Source organism: Nomascus leucogenys, chromosome 14 (genome assembly GCF_006542625.1).
Source record: "Nomascus leucogenys isolate Asia chromosome 14, Asia_NLE_v1, whole genome shotgun sequence".
NCBI lineage: Eukaryota > Metazoa > Chordata > Mammalia > Primates > Hylobatidae > Nomascus > Nomascus leucogenys.
In genome coordinates, this window is record NC_044394.1 from 42,282 (window position 1) to 59,270 (window position 16,989).

Consider the following 16,989-nt stretch of genomic DNA (forward strand, 5'->3'; position numbering starts at 1 on the left):
TTGGCCAATCTACCTGCAATCCTTGGGCTGCTTAGGGCCTGGCTGGCTCTTTGCAGCTGTGATTGATTTCCCAAATTAGGAACTGTTGCCTCTTGATTGTATTCTGTGGATCCAGGTCCCCAAAACAGCAGGTCTTGGACATAATTTTTTTTGTCTTTTTCTCAGATGAAGAGTTATCTTAAGGATCATCTTTCTCTAAGATCATCATCCCTTCCTGGAGTTCCTATTTTCCAAGATGTGACTGTCTAGAGTTCCTTGACTAGGAAGAGGGATGAAAATGGCGAGCCTGTGGATGGAGACTACAGGGGATATGGGAGGCAGGGAAGAGGGGTTGTTTCTTTTAATAAATCATCATTGTTAAAAGCACTCATACTATTTGAGTTATTTGGTTAAAGGTGAGGAGGAGGGGGAGGAGGACAGACGACATTTGTTGTGTACTGACTATCAACAAGGACCATGTTAAATTCTCCCCAGGCATTATCTAAATATCCCTTAACCTTTTGAATGCACTTCTTATCATCACCATTTGAGGACACTGAGGTTTGGGGCAAAGTCATATAGCAGGTAAGTGTCAGGGCCTAAACTATAATCTCATGTCGAACGCCATATAAGGCCTATGCATTATAGCATGGTGGTCAGGAGCCCTGACTCTGAATTTCAAACCCAGGCCCACCACACAGCCATATGGCCTTCAGTGAGAGTCTGCATCTTTCTGTGATTCAGTTTCTCATATATATAATAGTACCTCATGAAACTACAAAGATTAAAGAGGGTCACGTAAAGTGCTGACACATAGAAAGCATTCAGTAAGTGTTAACTACAATGATTATTAACACAGTAGTACCCCAATCCACGGGGGATATGTTCCAAGAACCCCAGTGAATGCACAAAACTGTGGATGGTATCAAACTCTACATATACTGCCGTGGATAGTATCAAACTCTCTATATATGTGTTCTGTCCCATAAATACATACTTATGATAAAGTGTAATTTATAAATTAGGCACAGTAAGAGATTAACAATAACTAATAATAAAATAGAACAAATATAACAATATGCCAGCATTACCATTCTTACGCTTTGAGACCATTATTAAGCAAAATAAAGGTTACTTGAACACAAGCACTGGGACAGTGGATCTCCTAACTGAGATGGTTATTAAGTGACTAACAGGTGGGTAGCATATAAGGTGTGGATATGCTTGACTAAGGGATGATTCACATTCCAGGCAGAATGAAGTGGGATGGCACAAGATTTCATCACGCTACTCAGAACAGCAGCAAGTTGAAATGTATGAATTGTTTATTTCTGGAATTTTCCATTTTGTATTTTTTTTTTTTTTGGATGGAGTTTTGCTTTGGTCACCCAGGCTGGAGTGCAATGGTGCGATCTCGGCTCACTGCAATCTCTGCCTCCCAGGTTCAAGTGATTCTCCTGCCTCAGCCTCCCAAGTAGCTGAGATTACAGGTGTGTGCCACCATATCTGGCTAATTTTTGTATTTTTAGTAGAGATGGGGTTTCAACATGTTGGTCAGGCTGGTGTCGAGTTCCTGACCTCCAGCGATCAGCCCGTCTCGGACTCCCAAAGTGCTGGGATTACAGGCATGAGCCACTGTGCCCAGAGCATTTCATATTTTCATACTGCAATTGACCACGGCTAAATGAAAAGGCTGAAAGTGAAACTATTGATAAGGGGGGACTACTATGTAATCAAATAGATAGGCTGATGACCCTGAAACAGAACTCAAGGCCAATCCTCCTTCCTAGCCTCTCCTGGTTCAATGTATAATCTGGATACCGAAATCAAGCTCCTCTCTTCTGGTTTTCCCCATTACAAAATGTGGGAGGTAAAAAACAATGGGTTTATAGTTTCTTGTCTATATTCTTCAAAATCACAGCCAGCCTGGGCTGCAATCTGATTTCAACCAATGCCTTGACCAACAATTTATACCCTTTGGCACCATTTTCTCAACTGTAAAAGGGGAAAATAATAATATCTACCTAATTTGATGCTAAGACTTATAAAACTTTATAGTTTACAAAGCATTTTTCACAAAAATCCCATTTGATTTTCACATCAACCAATGGCAAACAGGGGACCCTGAATAAAAAATTAGTGAATTCATTCATTCTGTTAACAAGTATTGTGGGCATCTACCACATCCCAGAGACTGTGCTAGCCCTGGGATATGACAGTGAATGAGACAAACGGGATCTGTGCCTTCATAAAGTTAACATTCTAGAGAAGGCAACAGATGATAAAGTCAGCAAATAAACAAGATAACTGCAGGTTATGGTAAATTTTCTGAAGGAAATAATCAAAGATGTGAATTAGAATGAACTGGGGGTATGCAAGCCTACGTGAGTTAGGATGACCCAGACTCTCATGAAGGGATAGACGTGAAGTCTTGAGAGGTTTCCAAACATGAAAGGAGTGAAATTCCACTGAGGTTCCAGATCATCTGATGCAGGATCTAACAAAGGAAATGGCTGTGAACGTGCTTAGCACCCCTTAAAGCCCCTCAGTCACTGTAGGACTATGAAAATGCGGAGAATTGAGGAGGAGACAGAAGATTTTCTTGGAAGAGAGCTTTTGCCATGCTGTGTTTCCACAGTTTCAAGGTGGGAGGTGGGAGCAGGAGTGCTCCTGTCTAAACTCAAGCCAATGCAGGGTGCCTTCAAAGGCCTCCCTCAGAGTTTGAGATATGTTTCCTTCAGTTGGTGATCATTGCAGAGTAGGGATGTCCATTTCCTTAAAGGAACCACACTAATCCAAAAGAGTATATTCTACCGGAACTGAACAGACCGCCATCAGTATACTGTATTGTACAATTCCTGGGCCATTCCACCCTGAATAACACAATATGTAGGTCATCCATATTGCAACTTAAGGTGAACCACACCAAACCCAGATCCTTCCCACAGTCTCTTCGAACCTGCATTGTGGAAATGACCAGGCCTCACATCCTTCTAGCCCAATGTGTAAGACAGCTCTTTAGTACTACTTCACATACTCCTGGTCTTACATTCTTATTCTAGCCATTGCTACAGCAACTAGTTTATCACGGGCATCTACTAGCTTAGCACAGGTATAACTGGTGAGAGCCTTGCCTCAGATACCACCTAGTTTCCCCACGTTTGCCTCAGGGCTTCTTTGACTATGCAACATAGGACTCCTCCAGGAACCAAGCACAGATGCATGCTCAACACAGGAACACCAGTGAATTAATGCCTTGTGGGCGACTTTTGACAATAGAGTTCAAAAGCTGACAGATAAATGCTTCCCCTCTTTGTTCCTCAGAAGGGTTTTGAGAGCTTCACAAGGCTTCTCAGAAACTCCTGAGGACTGAACAATCAGTCACCCTTTGCAATGGCCAACTCAATAGCACATATTGGTATTAATTCTCCTTCCTTCTCTGTTCATTCCTGGATAAATCCCTCACCTATCAACCTCATCTGAGGCTCTGCTATCAGGCAACGCAGATTAAAATATCCAACGACTAGGTTTGAGCTCCTGATCTTCTCTGAACAAATGCTTGAATACATTTCTTTACACGAATACACACACATACATGCACATATACAATGCACATATGTACACAGACCAGGAATAAGAAATAATATACCAGCAGAATGGAATCTAAATCCAAACAAAAAAATTAACATTTCTCCTCAAGCCCAAAGTCTTCAGAAAACTACCTCCTTTAAAGCATACCCCCAATTTTCATTGCTGAACAGAAATGTTTTATTCTCAGGATAAAACATACATTCAGGTGGCTTAAAGGTTTTCCCTAAGGGCTAGGAGTGAGGATTTGCTTTATATTTGCATAACTCAAAGGCCCTAGAGATGGTTTTCCCAATCTGCCCAACTGTGAAAGTCAAGCCTTCACTTCCTGGATGACAGAAAACTGATCATAGATTTTTAAATGGCCATTTTATTCTCCAGCTTCTTGACTTCAAGGCTTCAGAAAATCTTGGGGTGTCTCATCTCAACCTGGTCACCCTTAGGCAGATTATATTTTACATGATTCAGTTGAACTCCAAAATTCCTCTTCTAGTGGGGCGAGGTGCCTCATGATCCATGAGAGGATTCACACTGGGAAAAGGGGAGAAAAAGGAACCAAGAGTGCAGCCAGCTGTCACTTAAGTAAGGAAAGCTGCCCTATATTCCACTGGCCAGATTGTAATCACATAGCCACAGCCAACTGCAAGGAATGCTGGGGAATGTAGCCTTTATTTCAGGTGGTTTTGAGCCTGGGGAAAGATTTTAGAAGAGTAGAAGGGTGTCTTACAACTAGCGGTTTCTGCTACTGCCATCCACAGCATACCCTCTCCAACTCCAGCCCGAATCTGAAACTCTAGTACTGAACAGAGTACATTGAGCCCTGTCCAGGAACAAACTCTGGGAGGACAAACTTTCTGGAGGCACAAATTGAGCACTCACTTTTCAGTCAGGGCTCAAGAAGGAGTGGCCGGCGAAAAATCTCCAAGCCAATTTCTTTCTTTTTTTTTTTTTTTTTTTTGAGACGGAGTCTCACTCTGTCGCCCAGGCTGGAGTGCAGTGGTGCGGCTCACTGCAAGCTCCGCCTCCCGGGTTCACGCCATTCTCCTGGCTCAGCCTCCCGAGTAGCTGGGACTACAGGCGCCCGCCACCATGCCCGGCTAATTTTTTTTTGTATTTTTAGGAGAGACGGGGTTTCACCGTGTTAGCCAGGATGGTCTCGATCTGCTGACCTCGTGATCCGCCCGCCTTGGCCTCCCAAAGTGCTGGGATTACAGGCGTGAGCCACCGCGCCCGGCTTCCAAGCCAATTTCTGACAAGCATTTGCAGGGTACTAGTCCGAGGGGTCCCGTAGTCATAGAAACCCCTCTGAGTCCCAGTGGGGTCTAAAAAAGGTACTTCCAGAACTAGCGCGCAGAGGGGGAGGATGCTCCGGAAGTATTTCTCTGGGACCCCGCCCCCGCCACGTAGAAAAGATGGCTGCTGTGCAAGTTGCCGGCTCGTTGACTCCGGGGCAGCAGCGGGAGGCACCGCGGGAAGCAATCCCTGAGCCAGGCAATGGGTTTCGCCGCTTGTCTGCCAGGCTCTGCGCCCTGCGCCCGGATGACAGCAGCTCCGCCCGCACCGAGATCCACCTGCTCTTCGATCAGCTCATCTCCGAGAACTACTGCCAGGGCAGTGGTGTGGCCCCGCAGGTAGGCAGCGCGCCCGGGAGAGAGCGGGTGCGGCGCCTGCCGGCCCCGGCCCCACCCTTCCGGGAACCCAGCTGGTGGCCTTCGCCTGCCTTTCCCTGCTCTTCCCACTCTGGCGCCTGATGATTTAGTTTCAGGCTGGCGTGTCCGCTCCTACCTTGGCACATCCTTAGTTCTCCATCTGGAAGACCCTGCAGGAACAGGCACTCTCCAGTCATTCAAAACCCAACTTGAGGACTCCTGCTCTGATAATGCCTCGGGTTTCCTCTCTGATACCACCTTTCCATCCGCCCGCACCCTCCTTCACTCCCTCTCTATGCACCCAGAACACTGTTGACAAAATGCATTACTACTGTTTATTGCATATATGATACACGGACCACGTGGGAATCTTAGAACTTGGGTAGTATTAGGTCTTTTTTGCTGATGAAAATACTGAAGCTCATAAAAATACAGTATACAAAACTCTGCCACAAAGCCCCTACGTTTTCTGTTCCTACACACTAGCTCCTTCCCCCTGCCGTCTGAGTTATCACACACATCAGGCCTTAAATTAATGAATTCTCTGAACTGTTGACACCATGGCCTTCTGGCCCTACGTAGTAAAGAGGGAAGTGGTCCAAGTTGCCTGCTTGCACAGGCATCTCAAACTAGACAGTTCCTAAAGATGAAATTCATTAGTTCCAAACATACATTCCCGTCCCCAGCCCATCCCACCTTCCAACACACATGCACCATCCACCAAGTCACACAAGACACAAACACTGGTTCTTCCCTCCTTCATCCCAGATCCTGTCCAATTCAGATATTTCAGAATGTGTCTCATATATATTTCTCCGTTCATCCCCTCATGTCCGTTCCCATAACGCGTGCCTTAGACCTCAGGCAAGGCGACTTATGCCTGGACTGTTCCGCTGGTCTCTTCTGACTGATCTCCTGCCTCCTGTCTGGCTCTTCTCCAAGCCAGTCATTCCTCTGATGCCAGAATGATCTTTTCTTTAGGAGGAAAAAAAAATTGATCATAAAATTTAAAATCTGCTTTGGAAAAGTCTTCAATACGTATTGGTAAATGGTTGAAGCAAGTTGCAGAACAATTCATACAAAATGAGATCAGTGTGAAGCTGGAGGAGGGATTTTAAAATATGTGTGTTTATATATGCAAAGTAAAAGGTCTGAAAGAATTGACTACAGAATAATAGTGTATGTCATTAGGAAGCAGAGTGAGATTAAGGCAGTAGTCGGGGACTTTTGCTGTATTTGTATAATTGGATACTTTTGCAACAAAACTTCCATTCTCTCCTGTTACTCCCCCTTTTGTTCCTGTGTGTAGTCATGTAAAACTTGCTGTTCTTCAGGCACCTACTGGTGTTTCACACCTCCAGGTTTTTGCATACTCTGTCCACTTTGCTTGCAGTGTTTTTTGATGCCCTATCTGGCAAATTTCTCCTCATCCTTAAAATCATTCCAGATTCTGCTTTACAATCACCTCCATAAGGCCTCCCTAATTACTGTTTCTGGACAGAGTTTGTACTTTATTCTCTCAGTACTTAATTCACCTTATTTTAATTGTTGTGTTTCTTTCTCTTTCACTAGTTTCTGAGCTCTTTGAGGTTCAGGAACATGTTTGTTTTTACCTTTGGAGCCCAAGGACCTAGCACACTATGGCACATAGTAGGTGCTCAGAACCTTGTCATTCTATAAACATCGATGGATGAATGAAGAGTGTGACTTGCAAATAGGTCTCTCTCTCTTTTTTTTTTAAGAATTCCCTAATTATGCATAAAATCCGTAGAAGTGTTAGGTCTGATTTTTCCCAACGGCATTGAAAATCTGGTTCACTTACCTTTTGATATTTTTTTTTTTTTTTTTTGAGACGGAGTCTCGCTGTGTCACCCAGGTTGGAGTGCAGTGGCGCGATCTCGGCTCACTGCAAGCTCCGCCTCCCGGGTTTACGCCATTCTCCTGCCTCAGCCTCTCCAAGTAGCTGGGACTACAGGCACCCGCCACCACGCCCAGCTAATTTTTTTGTATTTTTAGTAGAGACGGAGTTTCACCGTGGTCTCGATCTCCTGACCTCGTGATCCGCCCACCTCGGCCTCCCAAAGTGCTGGGATTACAAGCGTGAGCCACCGCGCCCGGCCTACCTTTTGATATTTTTAACTTCAGTTTGTGCTTTTATACCCTAGAAGCCTTTTTTTGGGTATTTAATTATACTGTCTCTACATATATAGAGCACAGAGTCTTCAGCCTGACCAAAACCATACTGATTCTTTTCCGTTTTTTTTTTTTCTTTTTTCCTTTTTTTAAGAAACAAGGTCTCTGTCATCCAGACTGGAGTGCAGTAGCAAGATCATAGCTCACTGTGACCTAGAACTCCTGGGCTCAAGCCATCCTCCCACCTCAGCCTCCCAAGAAGCTAGGACTACACACCACTATATCCAGCTAATTTTTTTAAAAAAGTTTTTTCTGTAGAGATGGAGTCTCACTATGTTGCCCAAGCTGGTCTTGGACTCCTGGGCTCAAGCAGTCCTCCCGCTTTGACCTCCCGAAGAACTGGGATTAGGTGTGAGCCAGTGTGCCTGGCTTTTTCCTTCTTTTTTAGCACATCCTGTTTTTGTTCTATCACTTCATTTTTTTCCTTCCTGCCTCACATTTTCTTTCCCCATTTTGAATGTGAATATTTACTTTTATTTTCCCACTTGGCTGTGTTTTGAGGATCTTCACTTGACTAGTAAGTATTTTACCTCTTCTTTATCTTTTTTTTTTTTTGGTAGGACGTTAGTGCTCTTCTTGTCCAGGCGTGCCGACTGGTACCTCTTAATCAGAATCATCTTGTCAGCAAAGTGTCCCAGCTTATCCACCATTTACTTAACAGATTACAGGTAATCATGTGTGTAACTCTAGAATTCAGATCATGAACTTTGAGAGTAAGTAAATATCTTTGAAATACTACATCTGTAGTAGGTATGATAGGCTATTTTTTGAGATGCTATAGGAAAAGCAAATGCCTTAAAAAGAATGCTTTTAAAGCAAGTAAACTCTGATCCAAAAAAATTATTCTGTAGAATTCTAGAAGTTTGTTTATTAGAAGTATGCCTTTCTGTTTGGTTCAGTAAGCCAATATCATTCAGGCCTCCCAACCTTATAATTTCTTTTTTTTTTTGATACGGAGTCTCACACTGTCGCCCAGGCTGGAGTGTGGCATGATCTCAACTCACTGCAAGCCCCGCCTCCCGAGTTCACACCATTCTCCTGCCTCAGCCTCCCAAGTAGCTGGGACTACAGGCACCCGCCACCACACCCAGCTAATTTATAATTTCTTATGGAAGATATATTTGAACAAAATATATCTAAGAATAAATTGAAATAATCCCGTGCCTCTTTCCCACCAATATTTTTCCCCTTTCCTGAAGCTACCATTTTTATGGTCTACTTGTGATACTTCTAAAATATTAGAAGTAGCTTGGGGCCAAGGGGACAGCAGGATAAAAAGACCCCAGTTATTTATTTAAGACTGTTACCACATGAGTATGTGAATATATTTAAGAGCACAGGCAGAGCTTGCAGTGAGCCGAGATTGCGCCACTGCACTCCAGCCTGGGTGACAGAGCGAGACTCCGTCTCAAAAAAAAAAAAAAAAAAAAGCACAAAACATATCAACTAGCATTATGTGAATTAGGATGCTTTTGGCTGCAGTAAACAGAAAAGCCATCCCAGAGTCACTAAACAATTTTTAAAAAAATAAAAAGAAATCACTCCGTGTCCCAAGTCCCAAAGGAGGCATCTGTAGCCCCTTAATAATAAGAGGCTCATCTTTCCCTTCACCATCCTCAGCATGTGGGTTGTCCTCAGCTAGCATCTCTCACAGTCATAAGATGGCTGTGCCAATTCTGGACATCCCATGGCAAAGAAATATTAATATTCAGCAGAAACTAAATAACTTTATTTTATGTTGTGTCTCTTGTACTTAAGAGTAAGGAAACGTGTCCCATAAACTCTCTAGTAGACTCCCCAGTATCTTGCTGGAGAGACTTAGGTCATATAAATACCTCTCTAAACCAGTCTTTAAGCAGGAGAATGGCTCCAGCTAGTAGTTTCAACTTTCACTACACATTAGAATCACTTGGAGGAGGACTTAAGCTCCCTCGATGCTTACAATGTACAGCCACAATTAGCCTACATCAGGGTTTCTCAACCTCAACACTATTGATATTTTGGCTCAGATCATTGTTTTAGGGGCTGTCTTGCACATTGTGGAATGTTTAGCAGCATCCTTGGCCTCTACCCGCTAGACGCCAGTAGCACCTCTCCAATTGTGACAGTCAAAAATGTATACAGGCATTGCCAAATGTTCCTTGGGGGTTAAGGTTGCCCCAGGTTGCCCCACTCTCTTAAACTAATTAGCGTTTACCCTTAGGTCTCACGTGGGAGAGGTGGACATTCAAATTAAATTAGTACTCTGCCAGCAGGGAAGGAAGAAATGGATGCTAGTAGGTAACCAACAGTGTCTGCTGCATGGAGTAAGGCTGTTTTCAGTTTAGAATCTTTGAAACTAACATGGGGTAGCTTATGTGTGTTTACTATTTTGAGGTGTATCATCTTTGTAACACTGGCAAATGGAGATGTTCCTGATCACCAGTGGCACCTATAACCCTTTACCAGCTTTCCAGCACTTGGTGACGGTTTGTCTCAATTGTCCATGAATTCAAGACCAGACTTTGATTAGCCTGGTCTGTCCCAACAACATTATCAGCTCCTCAACAGCAGGGATATGCCCTCTCTTCATGGTGTATTCCTCATGTCATGTTAGAGGTGCAGTAAGTATTTAGCAGTTATATTGGTTCACTGTGTATTCGTTGAGTGTTTATTATGTATAAGGCAGTTTAATTAAATTTCAGTGCATTGAAATACTCATATCTGTGTATTCACAGCTGCCAATGTCTGGTTAGTTCAAGGAAAAGTTACAAGGACTTTATCAAGTTCTACTTTACTAAAGAGGAAGAAGTGAGCAAGACCTTGGGGTGGGGAGAAGGCCCCTACGTTGATCAAACTTTCAGGCCCTTTAGAGGTGATCCTTTTGACACGTAAACGACAGACACACACTCTGTCTTTTATACAGCTTGATTCAGGTGAGCATACATGTCCATAAAAGCATAATATTTTTTAAAAGATCAGAATATATCTTTTCCTGTCCTGTTAGGTAATTGTTGATGAACAGCACTTGGATTTCCTGTTGGCATATACTATTTCAGCTATTCATCAGTGTAGTTCCTGGACACACATGGAAATTCTTCAAGCCCTGGCAGCTCTGGTGTACTGCAATGGCTCAAAATGTCAAAAGGTAGTTTAAAGTGCTTTATCCTTCCTTTGAAAGGCCAGGAGCACAGGCTCTGGTGCCAAACACTGTGTTCAGGTTTCTATCTTGCCACTAATCTCTAGCAATTCTTATTTAACTACTCTGGGCCTTGTTTCCTCATGTGTAAAATAGTTACTCTGAGGATGAAGTGAGACAATACTTGTCAAGTTCATGGCCCTCGGTAAATAGTAACCATTATTCTTAACATTATCATTACCCATCAGCCATGCGGCCACACTAAAGAGCATCAGCAGCTACCTAGGCTGGGAGTAATGATCGTTGTTGATGCTTTTTGGCATATCTTTGCATATCCACCTGAGACATTTATTAACAGCTAGTCTTTTGGTGCTTAACTGCCATTTGGTTAAAAAAAAAAAGAGAAAGAAAGAAAAAGAAAGAAAGAAGGAAGAAATCTGTCTAAAACGTAATATGTTCCTAGAAGCTTTTCTTTGACCTACATTGACTGTTATTTTTCTTAGTACCTCCCAGAGCTGCTAGGCAAGACCGGACTCTTAATGAAGTTGAGTGACTTGGCTCAGTCTGATCCTGAAGTCAGGAGAGCTGCAGTACATTGTATGGCAAACTTATGTCTCAGGTATGTGGCTCCGGTCAAGTTTCTCAATGGTAATAAGATAGTGCCTCTATTGGACCCTTTGTAGGCAGTTCCCTCTGCCTGAAGCCAGAGCCAACTTAGACAAATAACTAACTTTGCATTTCCCATGTACTTTACTAGTAAAATCATCTTATGTTGTTTGTTAATTTTAATATTACTTGTAAAGAAGGAAAATAGACTAGGACCATATTCCTAAAATGTGGTAATAGTGACTTAATGTGCAGTATGTCAAAATTTTGTTTTCTATTGGTATAAATTCTAAGCATATTAAGTTTTTAGAAGGATATATTCATGCAAATTTTAAGTGCTGGTGAGATGTATCTGTAAAGGGCAATTTCTTTTCTTTGAAGAAGATGGAAACAGCTCCAGCTGCTCACCCTCGATTCTCACAGTAGGCAGTAGACAACGAGCAGCACAAATATGAACTCATCTCTGCATAGCACAGTGCTGTCCAGTGAGTAGGAAGGCAGGTACAGGTGTGTGATTCTAGCTTGACAGGACCTGTCTGGATTATTTCCCTCCTAGGACTGAACAGCAGAACTAAAACAAGATTTTTCTTTCTCCATACTCTTTCTGCCACAAACTTCTGTAACCTTTCTGTATGGAAACCACCCTTTATATTCATTCTAGCCCTGTGCCTGTCCCCCAGCAGTGGCTAATTAACCAAAATAATAATTTTCCATAGCATAGTTGCACTCAAGGGTATATTCCAACTCTAATAGTCTATATTACTGCTATTTTTAATTAGTCTTTTGCAAGCCTCATTTTAAAGGAGACTGAGTTTGAGTTGTTTTCTCTGTATGCGTTTAGTATGCCAGGACAGCCGTATTTGGAGGAGCCCTACCAAAATGTCTGTTTCCAAGCTTTCCTGACTATTTTACAATCTCCAAAATCATCTGATATGGATGATATCACATTTTGCATGGTAAGTGGATTATCATCGATCTAGTGAATGTTGCGGATGTGTCTAGAAGCAGATTGGAAGAGTGTTACTAACGAGTTTAATTTGCACTATTAGCTTTGTCTAGAGAAATACACATATATGAAATGTTTATAATCTAAAAAGACTAAAATCATGCCATTTCGGTTTTAATTACAAGAAGCTTTTTATTTGTTATATTTTGCAATTCTAGGTTTTTAAAGGAAACTATTCTTTTTCCTTCTGAGTATAAAAGCAATAGTTGCAGGCTAGTGACTGTCTTTGAGATGAAAGTGAAGAGAGATTTCACCAAATATATCTGCAATATTTTATTTCTTTTTAAAAAATATGATGCAAATAACAGTTTGTTAGCATCTTTTAAATTTAGAGTAACATATTTCGAATGTTATATATCTAAGATAAAGTTCCTTCTAGTCTCCTGCTCAGATATAGCCACTGAAGACAATTTGTGCTATGTGCCCTCAGATTTTTTTTTCTATATGTAAACGAGCATATTTACAACTTTAAATGGGATCATATTTAATATGCTGTTTCGTAACTTTCTTGTTTTGTTAAAACTTAGTATCTCTGGGACATTTGTTCAGTTCCTGTTAATATACCTCATAGTTTCTAACTGCTATGGCTGGAAGACCTTGGACAAATCAGTTAACTTCTTGGAGCCTCCATGTTCCTCCCTGAAAAGAGACTGATACAACCACATTGTGGGGTTCTTATGAGAAGTATATGAAATAAAGCATTCAGAGGGCCTGCTGTTGTTGTTGCTGAGTTTTACATTTAGCTGAGGGTTAGTTTCTTTTATAATCAATATCATAATCATCAAAATTGAAGTTTTAAAAATTTTCCCACTATTTCAAACAAGGCTACAGTTCACATCATCCCAATGTAGGAAGTGTTTCTTAAGGAGAGAGTTCCAGAAATGAAATTACTGAGTCAAGAAATCAATCTTGGTCAGAATTGCCCTCCAGAAACCAAGTTTTTATAATTTATCATCTGTTCCCACATACATCCCCTTGCTTTTAAGAGGGCTGGGTTTGCCATATTACAGAGCTTTCCCAATTCTGATCTGTGCTATCTTTTTTTTATCCCTTGTCACATTTTTCTTGCTAAACATCTTCTCTCTTTTTTTTCCTCACCATTTGTACATAGTGGTTTATAAACACGTACAATAAGACCACTTCATTATTCTTTTCTTCTAGAAAAGAATTCATGGTAGTTTATCAGGTCTCCTAGGATCTTCATCTCTGCTTTGTGGGTGTGTGTGTGTGTCTGTAAAGTTTTTTTTCATCATCTAGAGACTGTCTTTCTTCCATCCTAAGTGGTGCTAGTAAGTTGATTCCTGGACAACCAGATTTTATTCTGCCTTCTAACTGGGTCTCCCTTTTCCCCCTAGTTATTGCAAAATGCATTAAAAGGTATACAGTCACTTCTAAATGGTGGGAGAATGAAACTAACACAGACCGATGAACTTGGAGCACTTTTAGCTGTGCTAAAGGTAAGGCAAGTCTTCATATGATCATTGTCTTTCCTGTTTCAATCCATGGTACAAGCACCACTTTACATCCTTATTCTAAGGCTAACTTTGAGGTATTAAAAGTTCTTACATATATTTTGAGAGAGTAGACAAAACTGTTCATATTCAAAGACACTTAAGAACAGAAAATAAATCTCCGTTTAATAAATGCATCAAAATTTTAAAATTATTTATGAATCTTAGGAAGGGAATAGGTAGGGAGGTATGATCTGTAGAAGATTTAATTATAAACTATGTTGTACCTGTTTGTACAAGAAGAGCCAGTGCTTCTCCTTGGCTTTCTCCTCCAAGTGGTAGGCAGGCCAACCAAGACGTGTCAATGGGCAGCTTCCGAGTGTGCCAGTCAGTTGGAAAGTCAGGCCAGCATCTCCGGGGACCCAGCTTCTTCAGCCAGCAAAGTAAGAAGTAACTCTTTCCTTGTGGCATTATCTTGCTCCCACATCAAATAGAGAGATAGCTATAGGTGGAGATAGGTAAATAAAAATGACAAATTGGTTTAAAAAATTATAGACAGATAAAGTAATTGGATAAATTTTATAAATAAATAAGGAAACTAAAACCAGACCTGATTTGATCTGACCAAACCAAATCCAGCTGGAGGCCAGATAAACTTCAGCTCTTCTTTAAGCCCTATGCCTTCAAGGTATCTATTTTGTGTCTCATTTATGTTTCTTTAGTAGGCTGTTGAACATTAATCTGTGAGTGTTCTGATCCAGACATGGTAAATAGTTCTGTTTTATGATTAATGGTTTTTTTGGTTTTGTGTGTATGTGTGTGTCCTTATTCATCATTATTAGAAATTCATGTTTCACGGACTCCCTGGACTAAACATAGAGATGCCCACGGTGTTATACCCAACTCCGCTTCCTCAGTATGATGGGCGAACACCTATCAAACCACAGCAATCAGAATCCAGTGCTTCTCGACCAACTTTGGTACATTTATGTTTATTTAGATTTAAGTTGTGGCTTATTTTTAATAGATTGTTGTGTGTGTTTTCTATGATTTGCATCACTACTACCCTAAAAGCCTACCTTGAATTTTATTTCAGTTTAGGGTTGTTAGCATAGTAAATTTAAACTCATCTGCTGCTCAAAGTACCAATTAAAGCATCTTATACTTCTTAGAGGTTTAGTCAGTGTAACAGCTATAAAAATGAGCATTCACTTTATACCCCAAACCAAGCATTCTCATCCCCATGATGCTCAAGACCAGGAGTCAACACACGTTCTCTAAACTTTCTCTACTAGGCTAGTAAATACTTCAGGTCTCTGTCATAACTACCAACTCTATTGTGATAGTGCAAAAGCAGCCATAGACACTACGTAAATGAATGGGCATGACTGTGTTTCACTAAAATTTTATTTACAGAAGCAGGCTGTATGCTGGGCTGGATTTGGCTTTTGGGCCATAATTTGCCAACCCCACTCTAGACCGTTAGAAGCCCACCTACCAGTCAGCGCACCATCTCCGCACCTTACATTCACCTGATTTCCCAGCCTTTCCAGATAGCTGCCATCTCCCTCGTGCTTTGGTTAGAGAACCTGGAGCATACAGATGTATGGCCAAGGATTCACTTCCAGAAATGTCATACCTGATCAAAATGCTTCTTATTAGAAATTATTTCACTCATTCACTCACTCAGCATTTACCCAACATCTGCTGTGTTCCAGACGCTGTGCTAAGCACTAAGTATATAGACTCTGGCTGCTTTTAGGAGTTTGAGGGAGAAGGCAAAGATGCATAAATAAACAACTACAATACAATATTATTGTTTCTCTCATTAGAATATTCACAGAGTACTCTGGGAACACGTTGGGGGCACTCAGTCTAAATGGAGGAAGAAGAGGAGGCTTTTTAAAGGTGTGGTAGCTAAACAGAGATTTCAGAGTGAGTAGCAGTACAGACAAGGAGGAATGAGTGTTTCATGCAGATAAAACAAAAGGTGCATAGACATAGATAATGAGAGTATACATTGCCCATTAGTTAACTAGTAGGACTAGAGTTTCAGTGCGGGGAGAGAGGGTGGAGCCATTGTGTAGCAGAGGCTGAATGAGAAGATTCTTGTACAGGAGGCTGAGGAGTTGGGCTTTTTATCTCATAGGCAATAGAGATTGATTAAAGAATCTTATATAGGGGAATGATGTGATCAGATTTGCGTCAGAAAAATCACTGTGGTAGCAAATAAAAGAGTATGGGTCTGGGGGCCACAGTAAGTAGTCCAAGATAGAAATAATGGGAACTTCCTTCCTCAAGGCCACAGACTTTGAGAACGTGGAGGAAGACACAGATTCCAGATATACTTGGATATCAGAAAGAAAGTAACAGGGAGAAAGAAAGAAACTGGCTTCTACTTAGTATCTACTTCTACAGACACCCAAAGCCCTGAAATGAGCATTGTATGTAATGGATTACCATCTCTTCTGTGCAGGCATGTGGAGTGGTACTAGCTATATATCTTACTCGGAGAACTGATAAAATAGACACTCAAGTCATTTTCTATAGGCTTTAATGCTCTTGAGAAATTCCAGTTGAGAAGGCTGAATACTTTCACAACACCTGTGCAAGGTAGGAGGTATTAGCCTCATACTTACAGATAAGCAAGGTCAAGCTCAAGAGAGGCTAAATTATTTGCCCCAAGGCACAGAGGTACAATTTAAACCCAGGCCACGTGTTTTCCTGTGTCTCGTGTATTTCATTCTTTCTCTCTTGTAGTAGACAGTAAGCACTTAGCATCGTGCCTGATGCTTAGGGTATTAAAGAAGTTCCACTTTTTTCTTTTTTCTTTTCTTTTCTTTTCTTTAAACTACATGTTGGGGACATATTTAGTCACTTTAAAATGAAGAAGTAATGATTCAGCGAAAAGCCATTCTGAAGTAGCTATTACATATGTCTTCATTTGCTCCTAAAATCAGAATAAAAAGAAAAAGTCCAGAGTAAAACCAAAGAAAATCCAGCAAGGAGAGGAGGAGGAAAAGGAATCCAGTGGTGAAATAGAGGCAGCCCCAGTCACTGGCACAGGCAGAGTGAACCTGCATGAAGGGAACACTTGGTGTCCCTCCTCCCTGGGTGTCCAGAGTTTGCCTTTAGATGGAAGTGGAGCTGCAGGAAAAGATGGAGTCTCCTCACCCTTCAGTTCTTCCAGTTGGAAAAGGGTCAGCAGTAGTGAGTCAGACTATTCTGATGCTGAAGGAGGCATGCAGAGTAAAATGAGGTAGTAGTATTTTGTTACATTTTTATACTTTGTATTCTAAGTTGCATGTAAGTTTATAACTTTTCTGAAAAACCTGACTGCTCCATGTGATTTAACTGGAAGAGCCTGATTTCTGGGGGGCATGGTGTTATTCAGAACAT

General features: G+C 41.5%; 1 protein-coding gene across 1 annotated transcript in view; it reads left to right on the forward strand.

Annotated features, from left to right (window-relative positions):
* Positions 1-4,967: 4,967 nt before the first annotated feature.
* Positions 4,968-16,989, forward strand: part of HEATR6 (HEAT repeat containing 6) — a 36,030-nt gene continuing 24,008 nt past the window's right edge. The window contains exons 1-8 of the mRNA XM_003281235.4: positions 4,968-5,198; positions 7,970-8,077; positions 10,396-10,536; positions 11,031-11,146; positions 11,975-12,089; positions 13,495-13,596; positions 14,433-14,570; positions 16,551-16,849. Coding sequence (XP_003281283.2) covers positions 4,980-5,198; positions 7,970-8,077; positions 10,396-10,536; positions 11,031-11,146; positions 11,975-12,089; positions 13,495-13,596; positions 14,433-14,570; positions 16,551-16,849 — 1,238 coding nt within the window. The 5' untranslated portion in view covers positions 4,968-4,979. The remainder of the gene's footprint in view (positions 5,199-7,969; positions 8,078-10,395; positions 10,537-11,030; positions 11,147-11,974; positions 12,090-13,494; positions 13,597-14,432; positions 14,571-16,550; positions 16,850-16,989) is intronic.